This window comes from Chelonia mydas, chromosome 5 (assembly GCF_015237465.2).
Source record: "Chelonia mydas isolate rCheMyd1 chromosome 5, rCheMyd1.pri.v2, whole genome shotgun sequence".
NCBI classification, from domain to species: domain Eukaryota; kingdom Metazoa; phylum Chordata; order Testudines; family Cheloniidae; genus Chelonia; species Chelonia mydas.
The window spans coordinates 1,491,634-1,511,611 of NC_051245.2; the positions used below are offsets into that span (position 1 = coordinate 1,491,634).

The 19,978-nt window shown below is 54.6% G+C and overlaps 1 protein-coding gene across 1 annotated transcript in view; it reads left to right on the plus strand.

Annotated features, from left to right (window-relative positions):
* Positions 1-19,978, plus strand: part of LOC119566615 — a 69,901-nt gene that overhangs the window by 48,824 nt on the left and 1,099 nt on the right. Inside the window, exons 10-13 of the mRNA XM_037902447.2 lie at positions 11,134-11,313; positions 12,184-12,292; positions 13,000-13,058; positions 19,687-19,752. Of these exons, the coding sequence (XP_037758375.1) occupies positions 11,134-11,313; positions 12,184-12,292; positions 13,000-13,058; positions 19,687-19,752 (414 nt within the window). The remainder of the gene's footprint in view (positions 1-11,133; positions 11,314-12,183; positions 12,293-12,999; positions 13,059-19,686; positions 19,753-19,978) is intronic.

Sequence of the window (19,978 nt, forward strand, 5' to 3'; positions counted from 1 at the left end):
TGGCCAATGTGCATGGCAGAGGGGCATTGCTGGCACAGGATGGCATATATCACATTGGTAGATGTGCAGGTGAATGAGCCCCTGATGGCATGGCTAATGTGATTAGGTCCTATGATGGTGTCCCCTGAATAAATATGTGGACAGAGTTGGCATCGGGCTTTGTTGCAAGGATAGGTTCCTGGGTTAGTGTTTTTGTTGTGTGGTTGCTGGTGAGTGTTTGCTTCAGGTTGGGGGGCTGTCTGTAGGCAAGGACTGGTCTGTCTCCCAAGGTCTGGGAGAGTGAAGGATCGTTTTCCAGGATAGGTTGTAGATCGTTGATAAGGTGCTGGAGAGATTTTAGCTGGGGACTGTACGTGATGGTCAGTGGCGTTCTGTTATTTTCTTTGTTGGGCCTGTCCTGAAGTAGGTGACTTCTGGGTACCCGTCTCACTCTCTCAATCTGAGCAGTACAGTACAGTATAGCCGGGTCCATGAGACTGCAGACTCTGCAAAATAACAGTGTGAAACTTCTTGCTTAACAAACTGTTTGCTCAGAGGTTATTGGTGATTGACAAGCTATGTGACACAAGCATAAAAAGGGGAAAAGTTCTGAGTTACGTGGACTCCTCATGGACACATCTCAAGATCCCCAGGAGCAGACAGAAGGCCGGCCACGGGAAATCAGTTGTTGACTCTGCGGTGGACTAGGGCCAGGGGCCATCTGCTGGGGCCCTTAGGGTCCTGCCACACCTCGTCCCAGAGAGGAGCAGAAGAGAAGTCCTCCAAGCAGCCTAGAGTTACTGCAGGGGAAGCAGCCAATCAGAGGGACTGCAGGAGTGACCAATCAGGGGCCAGGAGAGCCATATAAAAAGGAGCAGAAGAGACAGAGTCAGTCAGTTCCTGCCTGGAGCTGGAAGAGGGAAAACCGGGTTCCTGGCTGGCTGGAAGAGCAACAGGACCAGGGACAGCTCAGTGCAGGCAAGACTGAGCCCAGGGAAGGCTGCCAAAGACCGGGGTAGTGAAGAAGGAGCTCCTGGCTGACTGCAGGGACTGAGCAAGGACTGAGCCCAGAGCCTAGCCAGACCAGTGAAGGATACTGTGATTGGTGCCGGTTGGCCTGGTTAGAGACTGAGCCTAGGGAGAGCTGCCGATAGGACTCACCAGTCCAGGGAACCACAATGGGCCCCGTTGGACTGTTCTAGAAGGCAGTGTCTCCTGGGAGGAAGCCTTGGTGGAGGGTAAAGGCTGTATACGGAACGGGTTTGTTTGTTCTGTTCCACCTATAGACAGTGTGTGCAACTGAGGGCTGAGGCACTGAAGAGCTGCCGAAGAAACCATCAGCCGAGGGATGGGGGGTGCCCATGAGAGGTGGGTCCCACCCCATTCCAAGAACTAAGAAACAGCAGGTTGACACCTTACCAGAAGGGGTTGCTTGTGAAAGGTGGGTGCTGACCCCGTTAAACTGACCCACTTGAAGATCCCTCCAGACTTTTGGGGTAACTGTTGGTTTGGAGGTCTCTAACTTGTTGCTTATGTGTGTATGTGCTTGAGACTAAATAAAGCAGAAGTTGTAAGTGAAAGCACTCTTGTGTTGTACTGCTTATGCCAACCATCTCTCAGACAGTCTGTTGTGTCCCCATTGATTTATTTCTTGACACCACCTTGCAAAGAGTAAAGTTACCAAGAGCTTTGGGTTCAGAAAAATCCTGGGGAAGTGTCAGGAGTGAACTGAGAACAGAAACAGAAGGAAAACAACAACAAAAGTTTCAGAGAGAAGGAACAAAGCAACAAAGGTTGCAGGATCTCATCAACACACTATTCTTCAATGCCCCAGAAAACTTCAGCTTTGACAGATCTTCCCAGCGGACAGAGTGGATGCCGTATTTTGCAAGATTTCAAATTGCAAACAAACTCCACAAAGACACCGGAGATATACAGGTATCAACTTTAATTTATGCTATGGGGAAGCAGGCAGAGCATATCTTTAAATGCTTTGACTTTACTGAAGACATTCATAAAGACGACTATGAAAGGGTCCTGGCTATGTTTGATGCATACTTAATACTTCAGAGCGATGCGGTTTATGAAAGAGTGTGTTTTCATCAGAGAATCCAAGAACCAGGGGAAAATATTAAATGTTAATAAGAGCTCTGTGTGCATTGGCTGAAAACTGTGATTTGGGGGAATGCAAAACATGAAAATAGCAGAGACAGGCTGGTAACTGGGTTAGCTGATAATAATGTTTCACAGCAACTGCAATTAAACACAGACTTAACCCTACACCCAGCTGTACCGACAGCAAAGCAGTCTGAGCTGGTGAGACAGCAAAACCAAGCACAACTGACCAAACATGAAACACAAGAAACTAGCTTAGAAGCAGTAAAGAGACTCAGCATGACTGTTAAAAGTAATGATCATAAAACCCCTGAGGAAAGGAGAGAGAACCCCCAGGCTAAGAGGGACAAATTCCTGTCTACATGCACAAGGTATGGAAAAAATCATATCCCAAGAGATGATGCATGTCCAGCCAGAGGCACACGGTGTAATAAATGCATGAAATATGGACATTTTGCAGCTGTTTGCTGCACCAAAGCATTGAAGGAGTTGACTCGTATTACAGACAATCAAGACGGTAGGGACCGTCGAATCGTGGAAGTCAACGAATGGCTACGCAGCTGGTGTCGGAGAGAAGGCTTTGGATTCTTTGACCATGGGATGGTGTTCCATGAAGGAGGAGTGCTGGGCAGAGACGGGCTCCATCTTACGAAGAGAGGGAAGAGCATCTTTGCCAGCAGGCTGGCTAACCTAGTGAGGAGGGCTTTAAACTAGGTTCACCGGGGGAAGGAGACCAAAGCCCTGAGGTAAGTGGGAAAGCGGGATACCGGGAGGAAACACAGGCAGGAATGTCTGTGAGGGGAGGGCTCCTGCCTCATACTGGGAATGAGGGGCGATCAACAGGTTATCTCAAGTGCCTATATACAAATGCACAAAGCCTTGGAAACAAGCAGGGAGAACTGGAGGTCCTGGTGATGTCAAGGAACTATGATGTGATCTGGAGGATGGTGTGGATTGCACTCTCAGCAAATTTGCGGATGATACTAAACTGGGAGGAGTGGTAGATACGCTGGAGGGGAGGGATAGGATACAGAAGGACCTAGACAAATTGGAGGTTTGGGCCAAAAGAAATCTGATGAGGTTCAATAAGGATAAGTGCAGGGTCCTACACTTAGGATGGAAGAATCCAATGCACCGCTACAGACTAGGGACCGAATGGCTAGGTAGCAGTTCTGCGGAAAAGGACCTAGGGGTGACAGTGGACGAGAAGCTGGATATGAGTCAACAGTGTGCCTTTGTTGCCAAGAAGGTCAATGGCATTTTGGGATGTATAAGTAGGGGCATAGCGAGCAGATCGAGGGACGTGATCGTTCCCCTCTATTCGACACTGGTGAGGCCTCATCTGGAGTACTGTGTCCAGTTTTGGGCCCCACACTACAAGAAGGATGTGGATAAATTGGAGAGAGTCCAGCGAAGGGCAACAAAAATGATTAGGGGTCTAGAGCACATGACTTATGAGGAGAGGCTGAGGGAGCTGGGATTGTTTAGTCTGCAGAAGAGAAGAATGAGGGGGGATTTGATAGCTGCTTTCAACTACCTGAGAGGGGTTCCAAAGAGGATGGCTCTAGACTGTTCTCAATGATAGCAGATGACAGAACGAGGAGTAATGGTCTCAAGTTGCAATGGGGGAGGTTTAGATTGGATATTAGGAAAAACTTTTTCACTAAGAGGGTGGTGAAACACTGGAATGCGTTACCTAGGGAGGTGGTAGAATCTCCTTCCTTAGAGGTTTTTAAGGTCAGGCTTGACAAAGCCCTGGCTGGGATGATTTAACTGGGACTTGGTCCTGCTTCGAGCAGGGGGTTGGACTAGATGACCTTCTGGGGTCCCTTCCAACCCTGATATTCTATGATTCTATGATTCTAAGAGCCCTTGTTTCTGGGATCTAACACTTGTGACGACACAGAGCCTGCCTGGAGAGTGAAACTGAATATTCAGGGCAAGACTATTGACTTTTAAATGGATTCAGGAACTGATGTCACAGTCATCTCAGAAGGGACTTACAATCACCTTCAACCTCTCCCAGAGCAGAAGTCACCTTATGCAGCTCTAACTAGCCCTGGAGGTATTCTGAACTGCATAGTCTACCACAGAAACAACATACAAAGACAAAATTCAGCGTGGTAGCTGTGTTTGTCTTATCAGCAAAAACAACAAAGAGTCCTTGTGGCACCTTAGAGACTAACAAATTTATTTGGGCATAAGTTTTCATGGGCTATAGCCCACTTCATCAGATGCATTTAGCCCACGAAAGCTTATGCCCAAATAAATTTGTTAGTCTCTAAGGTGCCACAAGGACTCCTCGTTGTTTATACAAAGACAAAAGCTATGCATCCAGAGTGTACATGATCAAAGGACCATGGGCCAACAGCCTTCTCAGCCTCAGTGTGGCAGCCCTGATGGGCCTAGTGAGAAAGGTGGAAGAACTCGATGGAATATTTGGTGATATTGGGATTTTGAAAGAAGACCCAGTACAAATCACCTTCTAGGACAATGCTGAATCACATAGTGTACATACACCTGGCGGGATTCCTATCACACATATTCATATCCCACTTCATAGAGTGGAGACTGAGTTAAACATGGAGCAGATTGGCGTAACTGAGCAAATCTCTGAGCCAACAGCAACGTGTCCCCCAGTGGTACCAATTACAAAGAAAAATGGAAAAATATGCATCTGTGTGGATCTTAAAAGACTTAATGAAGCAGTTGTGGGAGAAAAATATCTCCTAACACTGGACAGCTTCCTTCCCAAAGTGAAAACAGCTACAGTATTCTCCAAGTGGATGCATCAAGTGGATTCTAGCAAATTCCTTTAGCCAAAGAAAGTGCTAAATATTTATCACAGCCTTTTGGATATTTTGCTTGTGAAGATTACCTTTTGGGATGACCACTGCACTTGAAATTTTTCAGAGGAGGATGGAAGAATGGTTAAGAAACACAAATGGAGTTTTAGTTTTCATGAACGATATTTTGATATATGGATCATTGATGGAAGAACACAACAAAACCCTCAGTGAAGTCGTAAGCCTAATTAGTCAGTCTGGACTGAAGCTACACAAGGACAAATGTGTTTTCCACCTACCCCAACTCAAGTCTCTGGGACAGACAGTAAACAGATGGAATCAGTCCTAGCCCTGAGAAAATAAAGCAATTTGAGAATTGAATGCATCAGCTAATGTACCAGAACTGAATCGTTTATTGGGGATGGGAAATTACCTTTGCTGATATCTACAAAATCTTTCTACAGTGACAAAACCATGGAATGAACTGTTAAAGTCCAACAGTTTGGACCTCTGGGGGCCAAATTAAGAAATTGCCTTCAAAAACATCAAAGAAGTGATCTCAGCAGCTCCAGTTCTCAAGTGCTATGATGTGAACAAACCCACAGTGGTTGGTGCAGATACAAGCAGCTCTGACCTAAGTGGTTCACTGTTCCAACAACATGGCTCAGAGTGGGAACCAGTAGCATTTTGCTCTCGCTCACTCACAGAAGCAGAAAAACGATACACACAGATTGGCAAGGAATGCCAGGAAAGCGTATGGGCATTTGAGAACTTTTACAGATATCTGTGTGTAGACTGGATTCGTTTGCACTGATAACAGATCATAAATCACTTGTAACGCTCATCAGTGGAGAAGACCTGGACCAACCATTGCTGAGATGCCAGCATCCATTGCTAAGGTTAACATGATTTAACCCAATTGCTCCGTATGTTCCTGGGAACAATCTGGCAGTAGCAGACACTCTGTCACAGAGCCCAGCATCACACTCTCTGTGAGCTCGAAGATGACGTAAAGGCATACGTGGATGCTGTGGACACATACAGACCAGTATCAGGAAGGAGACTACTCCAGTTACAAAAAGAAACCTGGACAGACACACAACTTCAGGAAGTTCTAAGTTACATTAGGGGTGGCTGGCCCAAGTGTCTAAAGGATACAAAGGAACTGACAAGAGACTACTTTGTGGTGTGTGGACAATTAAGTCAGTCAAATGAACTCATGATTTAAAGGCAATTGCATTGTGATTCCAAACCATATGAGAGGAGAAATCCTAAACTTCATCCATGAAGGACATCAAGGATTAACAACTAAATGCCGTGAATGGGCCAACCAGTCAGTGTAAAGTATCTGCATGTGAACACTGCAGGACTAACAGACCACCACACTGCAAAGAACCTTTAATAACACCCTGCCAAAGAGACCTTGGAAGAGACTTGCTGCAGATTGATGTGAATTCACAAGACCTCATTATCTGGTCAATGTGGACTATTTTGCCAGGTAAATAGAAATAATATACTTGATACTCATAACATATTGCAGTGTTATTGGGGAAAGTGAAGTGCACTTTTGCTCAATTTGGTGTTCCAGAACTAGTGACGGACAACAGACCACAATTCACTGCAGCAGCATTAAGTCATTCTGAATGAAATCTGATTTTACTCCTATCACTAGCAACCCACATTACCCACAAATAAATGGAGAGGCTGAGAGAGCTGTACAGGCAGCCAAGAAAATCCTACAGCAGGAAGATCCACTCCTTGCTCCTCTCAGATCAACACCACCAGCAGCTACTGGATATAGCCCAGCACAACTCCGGATAGGAAGACAACTCAGAACGACTGTTCCAGCTTTGGAAAAGAATCTGTCTCCAAAGTGGCCAGACAGGAAAAGAGTAACCAAATTGGCTAAAAAGGCAGAAAGAGCTCATGAACACTTCTGCAACAGATGAGACGGTCATGCTTTGAGGTGCAATTCAGACCAGCGAGAGGTTCTGTCACAGCTTCTATTGAGTGCCCCAAAATGCTTCTGCTTCTTGTGGCTCCCAGACTGGGACACACACGGCTAGCAGCCGGCATGCGCCTTGTGCTGTGGAAGCCTCCCCGCGCGGATCCAGCAGAGCTGGCAGCAATTATCACAGGCAGATTCTTGTCTTTACCAGACTTGGTTAATGTTAGTAGGTGGCCCCCCACCACCCCCCCACCCAGAGTCCCCAACTTTGCCAATCCTGTGCGCCCTGCAATGCCCAGACCTCTGCTGCAACATTCAGAGAAATAACGTCCTCCGTTTATTCCTTTAAAGAGACAAACCCAACCATTTGCCCCATTAACTGGAGTTAACATTCACTTGAATTGAAACACAGCACTGTTGATTTAGATTAACAGCAAAACAAGTATATTAACAAAAGAAGATAGGATTTTAAGTGAGTTCAGGAATAAGAAATAAAGTTAGAAATGGTTTCAAGCAAACAAAAGTAAAAATCTGCATCTAAAAGTCTAAAACTTAATCAAGCAAGGTACAAGGGTTTTGTTTAAGGTGTCCGTTCTCACCCTCGGTCTTTCAGTATGCTAACGGCTGACCATCCCACCCCCGGGATCTCCTCCAGAAGCCCAAAAGTGGTGGTTGCTTTGTTGTCTTAGGTGAAGGAGAACTGGCGGTTTTCTGCCCCTTGCTTTTATACTCCAGTGAAACTGTGAAATGGATTCTTCTGAAGGCTCCCCCTCAAAGTAAAGTTTACTCAAGCTGCGAGGAAGGTGACGTGGAGTCAGGTGGTGATGAAGGCTCCATGCTGTCTTCCCCCCCCTCCCCCCGCGCTGCTGTTTGCTAAAATGCAAATTGTTCAGTTTCCTGCAGTCTCCTCCCCCTGTTGTCTCGATGGTCCAGTTTACTGCCTATATGCAAATTGAGGCAAACCCACTTCCCTTTGTTTAGGTTAGACCTGTTTAACAACTTTACTTAGGCAAGGCTGGCAGGTCTTAAACATGTGCAAATAGCATCCTACAGGGAGTAACCATAACTTTACAAATAATGGTGCTACATACATTGTACCATGATGTTATTGACCAGTGAGTTATTAGTTTTCCAACCACACCTCACAAGGCCTATTTTATACAATTATTACAATGGTGTGTAGGGTGTGAATACAGGGTGCCTAGCTCACAGTCACTCAGAGAACTGCCAGGTCTAGAACCTGATGACTGTTCGTGTTAAATCAGATGGAGAAAAAGGATGGAGAACTCCAGCTGTCGCAAAGACAAAGAATTCAATGCACTCTTATGTGATTGAGACCAGCAGTGGAGAGTTCAACAGAAACCATCAACATCTACAGTTTGTTCCTCAGAAAGAGCAATTAATGGTTTAAACTCTCTACAGCTGGCAGATGCAGAACAAGAAGATTCCAGGATTCCATACTGACCATAGCCGTGCATCACAGCTAATGGACAACCCGACAAGCGAGTTGTTCCGTGTTTGGGTGTCTAGTTAGAAAACAAATGTCTCTGAATCGTACATAAGAACATAAGAATGGCCATACTGGGTCAGACCAAAGGTCCATCCAGCCCAGTATCCTGTCTACCGACAGTGGCCAATGCCAGGTACCCCAGAGGGAGTGAACCTAACAGGTAATGATCTAGTGATCTCTCTCCTGCCATCCATTTCCACCCTCTGACAAACAGAGACTAGGGACACCATTCCTTACCCATCCTGACTAATAGCCATTAATGGACGTAACCTCCATGAATTTATCTAGTTCTCTTTTAAATCCTGTTATAGTCCTAGCCTTCACAACCTCCTCAGGCAAGGAGTTCCACAAGTTGACTGTGCGCAGTGTAAAGAAGAACTTCCTTTTATTTGTTGTAAACCTGCTACCCATTAATTTCATTTGGTGGCCCCTAGTTCTTATATTGTGGGAACAAGTAAATACCTGATAGCGATTGTGAGGGGCAGGAATGTAGAACTTAAAGGGGGAGATGGAATGGGATGGGAGATGTATTGTACAGTTCAGCAGGTGCTGTGTTGAAAACACCTTGGTTAAGCTAACGCCAGCCAAGCCTGGCAGCACAGCAACGGATCTGATACCGATCAGAGCTGGTGTGTACCCCACCTAGAAGTAGGCTCTGTAGCCAGCCCCCAGCTGGGACGGGACCATGACAGCATCCCCCAGCTGAGTAAACACAGGGAGTTCTCTTCATATTTCCCCTAACCCAGCCCCTGCTCATCCATCATACACCGTTTGATCTGTCACGCTCTCAGGACAGGCATTAAGTAGTTAATCCTCCTGGGAGGTGGGTGGGTCCGTGTCATTAGCCCCATTAGGAATAGGGAGTGGGAGGAACAGACCGAGGGGATGTTACCGGCCTGTGATTACACACTCAGGGTAGATGCAGCCCCAAAGTAACTCCATTAAATGAGAAGGGGTACGTGTGGTCTCCAGTTGGGAGCAGAGCCAGCGTCAGCGCACTCGGCCTCTGGCCCAGCCCTCTGAACCCCCTGCTCTTTGTAACAGCTTTCCTGTACGGAGGCACCACGGACGAACTCACTCTTACAGGCTCAGGTGCCGGCCCCGCCCTGCCCTGTCTCTTCCCGCCCCATTCCACCCCCAAGCGTGCTCTGCCCCCCCAGCACCTCCCTCACGCTCTGAACAGGGGAGCTCTGCGGTGGGGGGAGGGGAGGAGCTGATGGGTGGGGGCTGCTGGTGGGTGCTCAGCACCCACTATTTTGTTCCCATGGGTGCTCCAGGCCCACGGAGTCAGCGCCTCTGCTTGCAGGCATGGTCACCTTGGCAAGGATCCCTCCCCTCCCCGTCCACACCTGAGGCCTCTGCGAGATCTCCCAATTGCACTGGCCTTTCTAGCTGCCATGCGCCGCTGTGCACTCCTGTCAAATCTCCCCACCCCCGCCACGCCTGCTGCCCAGGTCTGCAGCTGGAGTCTTCTCCCAGCTGCCATAGGTGCATTTCTCCCGGGTGACTCACTGAGGCCAGGCACTCAGCGTGGGAGAGCTGTCCTGCCCTGCAGTCTGTGGTTAAGCAAGACTCCTCCAGCCCTGCTGGTTGGGGCCTGGAGGCTTTGGGTCCCTGACACCCAGCACCAGAGAGAGCGTGCAGACTCGGGCGGGGAGGGCAGGAGCAGCCCAGCCTGGTGTAGAGACCCCAGTAGCAGGAGGAGTCCAAGGAATGTAGAGGTGTCTCCACAGGCTCGGGGGGACGGAAAGAAGCTGCGTCAGACAGACAGAGAAGTGACTGGGAAAAGGGACAGATGCTTTTATCCAGGGGACATAGTGCTTGGTCCTTCCTCGGGCTCCGGGCAGGCCGTGGCGGCGCTAAGGGGGTGAGCAGGCTCCCTCTCCAGCCAGGCCTCAGCCTCTCGTTCCCCCCCGTCTCAGACACGTGCAGGAAGGAGGGAGCCTGGACCACGAAGGTGACGTTTCCCTCCGAGCCGACGGCGTTTCCGGTCAATGGCACGGTGCAGGTGACATGCACTGAGAAGCCTGAATCCGGGCCGTTCCCTGCAAAATGCACAGAGCTGAAGGACCACGGGGCAGTCTGGGATATCAGCGGAGTCCAGTGTCTCAGTGAGTGTGCGGAGCCTGGTACACCCCCCGTGCCCAACCCCCGGGCATGGGGCCAAACCTCCCCAGCCAGCCCGGGCATGGGGCTGCCGCCAGTTCCGGGCAGGAAATGGCCAGGGAAACCGGGCCGGTGATAACCAGCCCCTGGAGATCAGTGACGTGATGCTGGGGCTGGGAGACCTGGGGGTGGGAGATCTGGGAAGCCTTGACAATGGGCAGAGAAAGGGGGACCCCACTCCCTCAGCCTGCTGAGAAACCCCTCTCAGGGCTGTCACCGTGGGCCCTCCCCACAAACACAGGCTTCCCACCCCCCCCGGTGCACATGGCTCCCCACCAGGCCCTGAGGCGGCTGCTGGCGGCTGTGGCCGCGGCCTGGCAGGAGTCTCCGCTGGGCACTGCTGGGCAGCTCTGCGAGGAGCGAAGCCCTGAGGCCTGGGAACGGATCTCAGCATTTCTCAGGGTGCTTCTTCCAGCACCGCTTCTGAGAGCGGCCAGGCCCAGGCCCCCCAGACACGCGGTCCCCTCCCTGCCCCAGACTCGCTCCTCGAGCCTTCCCCGTGGTCACAGGCTCCTTTGTGCAGGGCCAGCCCCCGCACCTGTGCGATCCTGGGGCCAGCTCCCCAGAGCCAGGGGCTGTCAGACCGTAGGGCAGACGCCCCCATGGCCGCTCTCCTCTTCCTTTCCCAGGGATGTGCAATGATTGGGTGAGGCAGGTGGATTTTGACCCTGCACAGACGGAGTTCGGCGTCGGGGCCGAGGGTCGGGTGACCTGTCGTCAGCAGTTCCAGCAGAACTCGTTCAACGTGACGTGCAGAGAGACGGCGCCGGGGCACTTCGAGTGGGAACTGGGTGCACACAAGTGTGTCAGTGAGTGCGGGGAGCCGGCCCTGGGGCTGGCCGGGCGCCGTGTGGCCAGGGGAGGCTCCAGCCAGGCTGCTGAGAGGCCGTGGGGAGAGTCCTGCTGCAATGAACAGCTTCCCCCCCATGGTGTCCCGGGGGGGGCAGGCGTGTGGGTCTGATGCCGGCTCCTGGCCCTGCTCCCTGTGCAGGAGCAGCAGAGACCAGGAACACCGTTCTCCCCACGGCCCAGTGGGGCTGACTGGTCTGCACTCGCCCTGCCCATGGCGGCCCTGAGCGTGTGAACGGAGTAAATGTACCTGAGCACGTGGGGCCCAAGGATCTGAGGGGGTTGTGGGAGTATTTTCAAGCTGCAGGAGTGGGGCCCAGGAGCCACCTGGCCCACGGCCTCCAGGAGCCACTCGACCACACCCCCTGGGAGCTACCTGCCCCCCCAGGCTCCACAGGGTCCACCCAGCCCATGTCTCCGAGTATGTTCCAGTGAGCGGTCGGCGGATAGGACACCTGACCAGCCATACCTAGCAGAGCACGAGCCCCGGCCAGGGGCCTTGGAGCCCCCTCATTGCCTTGCAGCCGGGCTCAGAGAGCGCCCCGCGTTTGCTGGTGGTGCGCAGGGGCCTAAGAGCCACGTGAGGTGCCCACCAGTGCACCCCCAGGAGCCTGGCGTGGCCCTGTGCCCTTCCGCTGCTCTCCCTGGCCGACCCCGCAGGGCAGGCTGCGTCTGGGGGACGTGCTGCTGTTCTCCGCTGTGGGGCCCTGGTGTCAGCGAGGCCAGTCCGGCCAGCCTGGCGACAACCTGGCAAGGAGCATCTGTCCCGCTCCAGCCGCCGGCACCTATTTTCTTTCTGACCCCGCTGGTTCTGGTTCTGCTGCTTGCAGGAGAGGCCCAGACTCCCCAGCGCGGGGGCCTGGCGGTGGCCGTGGCAGTGCCGATGGTCCTGGTGCTGGTGGCCGCAGGGGCCCTGCTGCTGTGGTTCCTGCTCTCCAGGTCAGTGTGGGTCCCAGCCTGCCCGGACAACTGCTCCATCCCAGCCCTCCCGCCTGCGGGTTTCTTCCTCCCTGGCAGGGGCTTTCCCAAACTGCTCACTGTGCCCACAGCTCATCTGTGTAGCCCACCCTGCCCCCGCCTTGCCTACCCTGCCCACCCTGCCCAGCCTGCCCCCGCCTTGCCCACCCTGCCCCCTGCCCAGCCTGCCCCTCGCCTGCCCTGGGCATTGTTACACCCACTGGCCCCTCTGGTTTCCGCGGGGGTTGGGAGCTCTCTGGGGCCGGCCGCGTCTCCTGCAGGCTGTGCCCGTGCGAGGAGCTCGGCGAGGAATCCCTGCAGGCGCGGCTAGCGGCTCAGCTCCCCCCCGGCCGGAGCCAGCCCTGGTGTAAACGGGTGTTGGGATTTCAGCCTCTGACGCCTCCAGCTCTGTGCACAATGGGCCCACCTGCAGCACGGGCATTTGATGAGCAAGGGGCTTGGCAGGGTCCGTCCCTGTCCTCCACCACAGCCCCTGGGGCCCCCGGCCGCCCGGCCCAGCACAGGGACCCCCGACGCCCCAGCGTGGAGCTGTCACAAGGTGTAGAAAGCCAGCCGGGCCCTTTGCCCAGAGGCTCCCCCTCCCCCAATGCTCCTTTTCGGCCGGGTGCATGGGGGGGCCGCGCCGGGGCCGTCCCATCAGCTCAGGACGTCCCTCCCGCTGTCCCCAGGAAACGCCAGGCTTCGGCGAGCTGCCCCGCCAAGGACACCGGGGAGGCGCTGTACGCAGGTAGGAGCCATCCCACCCACCGCGTCCCCGGCTCCTGGGCTCCACCCACGGGGCTGCGCTGCGTGGGGCAGGAGCGCGAGTCCCTCCCAGCCGGACTCGGTGTCACGGCGTCCCCGGGCGATGCTCTGGCTCTGCTCCCCACGAAGCCAGGCAGGACTCTGGGGCAGTCGCCTTCCTGTGAGCAGCCTGTCTGCAGGACACACAGCTCCCCCGGCTTCCACCTTCCTGGGTCTGACCTCGGAGCATTCAGCATCCTCTGCCCCTCCGGGCGCTTCCCACAGCGAGTCCGCCCAGGCGGGGTCCTGGGGAAGCCAGAGGGTCCTGCCCCCCAACTCCGCAGTCAGACGGGACTCTCAGCCAGCCAGTAAAACAGAGGTTTATTAGACGACAGGAACATGGTCTAACACAGAGCTTGTAGGTGCAGAGAACGGGACCCCTCAGCCGGGTCCATTTTGGGGGACAGTGAGCTAGACAACCACGTCTGCACTTCACCCCATGTCCCCAGCCAGCCCCAAACTGAAACTCCCTCCAGCCCCTCCCTGCTCTGGGCTTTGACCCTTTCCCGGGCCAGGAGGGCACCTGATTCCTTTGTTCTCCAACCCTTTAGCTCTCACCTTGCAGGGGGGAAGGGCCCAGGCCATCAGTTGCCAGGAAACAGGGTGTCGGCCATTCTCTGTGTCCAGACCCCTGCACACACCTGCCTTCTAGGGCTCTGCAATGATCACACACCCTTACCCCACCACCTAGAGACTTAAGAACTGCATAGGGGAAACTGAGGCACTCCCACACTATTCAGAGGAAACATTAAGAACAGTCCCACTTCGTTACATCTCTCCCCCCTTCGAGATTAAACTGAGCGGGGTCACTTTAGCCGGTGAACTGGGGAAGTTCGAAGCCACCAACGTTCCCATGCATGCCCCAGTATCTCTTCCATTCCTGGGTGGAAGTTACACCAGGCCCTTCCAGTTTCACACCCTCCCTTAGGTCGGGCGTGGTCGATAGCACTCGCAGGCCGCATGTGGGAAGGTTTATGCGGCCCGTGCCCTTTGGCCCCCCAAAACCCCAGGGGGTCAAACTGGGATTGGGTCTTCTCCCCAACAAGCTGGCCAAACACAGCCACTTGGTTATAGGACTGTTTAACTTTCTTAACAGCTTTCACTTCATCTGAGACCTTCTCAAAGCTCTCCACACTGGGTCTTTCAACAGGAAAGTCAGTGGATCCATTCACAACAGAAAATTTCTGGCTGTTAGGAACTGAAACTTTCTTGATTAAATCACTTTCACACCCTTCAGTTTTTAGAGTAACAGCCGTGTTAGTCTGTATTCGCAAAAAGAAAAGGAGTACTTGTGGCATCTTAGAGACTAACCAATTTATTTGAGCATGAGCTTTCGTGAGCTACAGCTCACTTCATCGGATGCATACTGTGGAAAGTGTAGATGATCTTTTTATACACACAAAGCATGAAAAAATACCTCCCCCCACCCCACTCTCCTGCTGGTAACAGCTTATCTAAAGTGATCATCAAGTTGGGCCATTTCCAGCACAAATCCAGGTTTTCTCAAACCCGCCCCCCCCGCCCCCGCACACACACACAAACCCACTCTCCTGCTGGTAATAGCTTAGCTCACGAAAGCTTATGCTCAAATAAATTGGTTAGTCTCTAAGGTGCCACAAGTCCTCCTGTTCTTTTTACACCCTTCAGTGGCAGTAAACTGCTTGCAAAGACTCCATGAGGATTCCTTTCCCTAGGGCTTTTCTGTGCAACAATTCGCCCCTCACAGAAATTCTGCTCTTACCCTCTTCACCTAGGGCTTGCTCTAGAGGAACACTTTCCTGAGCAACAACAGACTCTTTCTGGGTCTCCTTTACATGCAGAATTACCTCTGGCCCATCCGGCGGATTCCTACACAATCCCCTTTCAGGCAAACTGACAGACTTCCTAGAGAAAAGGTCAGAAGCATTCTCCTTCCCTTTGCCACACACAAGTTCAGGAATCTTTTCCTTCTTGCTACAGGTTTCCACACCCTCAGTAGGCAACACAATCACACACCTTCATGCTCTCCTTGTGCCCTGGCTAGGATCTCACCCTGATTAGACAGAGTTGCGACACCCTTTCCCAGCCACACACTAGCAACAGGCAAAATACAAGCACCAGAATTGTCTGGGCTCTGGGATTTTACATAGACACTAACTGGATGCGACCTAGTTACAGGGCCATTCTCCCGAGCAGACCCAAACTTAGGACCCTTCCCTTCCTGGGCTTTAGCTGAATCCAGAACCAGCTCTGAGACAACTGCACTCCCCTCAACCGTCACAGGCTGAAAGGCCCCTTCTGTCTGCTCCACAGACACAGAAGAGCCAGACACACTTTCTCCTTTCCCAGACACCCAGCTTGGGATCTCTTTCCCCTTGTCCCAGCACACAAGGCTGGTCACAGACAACTGCTTGGAGATCAGGGTAGCTCCCTCCATAGGCAAGTCAATACCCCTGACAGACACAGGCACGTTTCCTTCGCTGTCCCAATTCTCCACCCAGCTAACAGGTAAGGTCCAGGGACACTCATCTTCCACTCTCCTCGCCTCCCCACCCTGCTGACTAGACACAGCCATCAGATCACAAGGCTGCCTAGGCTCCTCCAGACTTTCCTTACCAAGCACCTTGCCACTCCCAACAGATCCCCTGCCCTGCCTGTGTCTCCCCCCCCTCAGCTGGGGTCTCAGCTCCCACTGTGCTCAGCGCTGCCCTTGCTGTCCCAGTGGGGGTAGGCAGCAAGCTCGCTGCTTTCCTCACTGCATCAGAGCCAGCGTGAGCCCCCTCTCCGGTGTGCAAGGGCGCAGGGAGCATCTCTCTGTCCCACCCAGCCCCAGGGGTCTGGTTACAGGCAGGCAGGTAGCCTGAGCTTAGCAGCTCCTCCCCGCTGCCAGCCAGGATCTGCATTTTCACTGACCATTTTCCTCTCCTCCATTGGTTCCCTGGATTCAAATTCAAACCCTTGGCCATTACAGGAGCAGGGCCTGGATCCTGTCCCAAAGAGACACAGTCGCCCTGCAACAGGGTGTCCCAGCTGATATCCTGGAGAACCCCAACGACCAGCCAGCCCCACCCCTCCTGGGTCTGCACAGGGATCTGGGCCATAGGCAGGGCGAGGGGCTTCATCCCTGGGACCCTCACCCAGCTCACACAGCCCCTCAGCATCTGAGGCTGCACCACCAGGGGCCTGACAACAGTTCTCTCTGTCCCAGGATCTCGCCACCCCAGGAATGTCTCCCCATTGACCATCACCTTCCGCTCCCACTGGGGGTCCGAGGGGCCTGGCCCCAGGAAACTCCACACAGACATATAGGTTAGGACCAGGAGTGGGAGCCTGTCCACCTCCCCACCCATCTGGCTGACGGAGTCTATGATCTTGGGACCCAGCAAGGGAGCTAGACACCGGGGCTTTTCCACAGGGTCCCCCTGGTTCAAATCGCCAGCCTGCTCAAAGGCAGTGAGGTGGGCATCCACATCCCCCCCTCCTTAACCAGGGGCAGCAATTTAGTCTCAAGGTTCCCTGTGGAGCTGGCACCCCAGGATCTATCCCCACTCACCCCTGGGGGGTCCCCTAGGCCTCTCTGCTCCCCCACCACCAGTTCATGCTGCTGCTGCTTCTGCAGCTCTTTCTCGGGCTCTCGCTGTCTCTCACAGTCCTCTTGCTCTCTCGGACTCAGCTCCAATCCCGTCCGTCTCCGATCCCCAGATGGGGAACCCGATCGTGGAGACCCTCGTCTGGTCGGGGACAGGAGTCTTGGCGATGCCTGGCTCCCACTCCAGCTGCTCCCAGATCCTGCTATAGCCCCACTTGGGGTCAGGAATCTGTTCCTTAGAGCGGTCATCCTCCTCCAGCTGCACGATTAACTGTGCTTTGGTGAACTTTCCAGTGCTCAACCCTCTCTTTCTGCACAGGGTTACAATGTCCTTCTTAAGGAGACGGTGACAGGCCATCACTCCACTCTTCCCAAGTTGTTGTGGACTCACAGGCCTGTGTGTTCTCAGCTCCCCACGGTTTCCAGGGAGAACCCCTAGTGTGCCAGCCCTTCTCGAGGTCACCTCCTCTTTGCCAGGGTCGAGCTGCAGACTCCTCTGCCCCTGGGACCCCTCGCTGCAATCCCCCGGGGGACCCTGTTAGTGCAAAAGTCTTCTCCCTCCCAGGGCCAAGCCACAGGCTCCTCCGCCCCTGAGACTGCTCACCGCAGTCCCCAGGGGGACCCCATTACTTCACAGTCCTTCTCACTGGTCACACACTCCCAGGGATTAACCGCCCTCCGAAACCGCTCCTCTCTGAGCCTTCAGTATGCCTGGTCCTTGTCAATGCCCCTTCGTTTTACTGCTCCCCAGTCACTTACTGCAGGAAGCACCATTCACGGGGTGCAGTAGATCCCACCGCTCCCACCAGTTGTCATGGAGTCCCCAGACGATGGTCTGGAACTGCTCCCTTCGAAGCCAGTCAGGACTCTGGGGAAGTCTCCTCTCTAGGAACAGACTGTCCCCAGGGCAAGAAGCTCACACGGCTTCCACCTTCCTGGGTCTGACCTCGGAGCATTCAGCCTCCTCTGCCCCTCCGTGCGCTTCCCACAGCGAGTCCGCCCAGGTGGGCTCCTGGGGAAGCCAGGGGGTCCTGCCCCCCAACTCCGCAGTCAGACGGGACTCTCAGCCGGCCAGTAAAACAGAGGTTTATTAGACAACAGGAACATGGTCTAACACAGAGCTTGTAGGTGCAGAGAACAGGACCCCTCAGCCCGGTCCATTTTGGGGGCAGTGACCCAGACAACCACGTCTGCACCTCAGTCCATGTCCCCAGCCAGCCCCAAACTGAAACTCCCTCCAGCCCCTCCTCCTCTGGGCTTTGTCCCTTTCCCGGGCCAGGAGGTCACCGGATCCCTTTGTTCTCCAGCCCTTTAGCTCTCACCTTGCAGGGGGGGAAGGGCCCAGGCCATCAGTTGCCAGGAAACAGGGTGTCGGCCATTGTGACGCAGCAGGGAGGGGGGAGTGTTGACCTGGGAATGTGCCCTGGGGAGGGGAGACCTGAGAGCCTGTCACCTGAGCCAGGAGGGGGAGGGGAGGTAACACCTCTGCCCAGGAATGTGGACGGAGGCTGCAGCAGGGAACCTGCTGGGGGGGTTTAGTTTCAGTTTGGGGCTGGGTGGAGGAACACAGGGAACCCCAGGGCTGGGGTCTAAGCCCCCTGCTCCCCCAGAAGGACTTGACTGAGGGGTCCTGCTTGTACCCACAAGCTCTGTTTGAGACTGTGTGTCCCTGTTGTCCAATAAACCTTCCGTTTTACTGGCTGGCTGAGAGTCTTAGTGAATCCCAGGAAGAGGGGTGCAGGGCCTGGACTCCCCCACACTCCATGACAGCCATTCTCTGTGTCTAGAGCCCCACACATACCTGCCCTCTAGGGCTCTGCAAGGATCATACACCCTTATCCCACCACCTAGATACTTAAGAACTGCCTAGGGGAAACTGAGGCACCCCCACAATATTTGGAGGAAACATTGAGAACAATCCTGCTTCATCACACCTCCCATCTGCCCTGGGCAGGGAGTCCAGCCCCCCAATAAGGAGGGGGAGTCAGGGGAGGTTACAGCTACCCCTGAGCCATCTGGCGCTGGCCAGTGCCCTAAGCAGCAGCCCTGGAGCATGTCAGCCGCGGTGCGGCTCCGTCAGCCTGCCTGAGCTCTCCCGGCCCCTGCCCCAGGATTTAGTAACATGGGGCTCCTCGGGGGGAGCTCTTCCAGGGTCGTTCCCACCCCTCCCCGGGGGGAGCTCTGCCAGGGGTATTCCCACCCCACACCTCTCTGGAGGGACCTTTGCCCAGCCCTGGGGCTCAGATTCCTGCCGCGGGCCAGGGTCTCCACAGCCCTCCTCCCTGAGCCCTGGCTGGTGTCGCCAGCCTGCTTCACCCAGGGTCTATCGCGGGCTCTTCCCTGCAGGTCCCTGCTCCAGGCTTCCTGACTGAGCGTTATAACCCACAGTGCAAGGTCCCCTGGCTTCGGTGCCTGGCCCCGGTGCCAGCTGGGTCTGGGTATCCTTCCCTGAACTGCCTGCTTAGGGGCCAGGCCTTGGAGCAGGGCGGGCTGGCCCTGGCCTCCCCCTGCCCCGACAGGGCACAGTCTGCCCTGGTCCGCCGGGTTACTGGGCGTGGGTGGTGGCTAAGGGCCAGACCCAGGCCACAGGTCCTCTGAAGACCCCTGTACCCTGCTGCATCTGGAGGGCACCTGCTGGAGCATGCCCTGGCAGCACACGGCGAACGCTGACTAGCCCTTGGCCACCCTCGGCGCCTCTCCCTGGGGCAGGCGGCTGGTCGATGCTCCTGACAGGAGCTCTGGGCGTCTCCACTGGGCCGGGAGCTGGCTGCCAGGGTCGCTGTACACCAGGCAGCTCCTCTCCCCAGGCTTCTCCCAGTGCCACCAGTATTAGCTCCCAGGAACACCCGGGACCATGGGGAGCAGGGTGATGCCCCCCACCCCTCCAAGGATGGGCACCAGCCACACGCTGCCACCAAATCTCGCCTCTCCTGTCTGCGTCCTGCTCCGGCCCCCTCCTGCCAGCTCAGCGCAGTGAGCGTGCTTCTGCGTCTCCCACCCCCAGAGCTCCAGCCCCGGGACACGGCCGATATTTACTGCACGATCCAGACGCCGGCACACGGAGCTGCAGGTAGGACCGGCACAGCCTCTGGCTGGCATGCTGCACCCAGGGCCCCGCCTGCAGGGTCCCCAGCTGTTGGGGGCTGGGGGATGGGCACCGACTACGACTCTGCTGGTCTCACTAAGTGCCCCAAGTCCCAGAACACCCCCCGCTGCCCCACACGTGGCAGAGACATGGCGCAGCGCCATGCTGCAAGGAGTCCCCCCTTTGGGCTCCGCGAGTGGGGCCAGGGCAG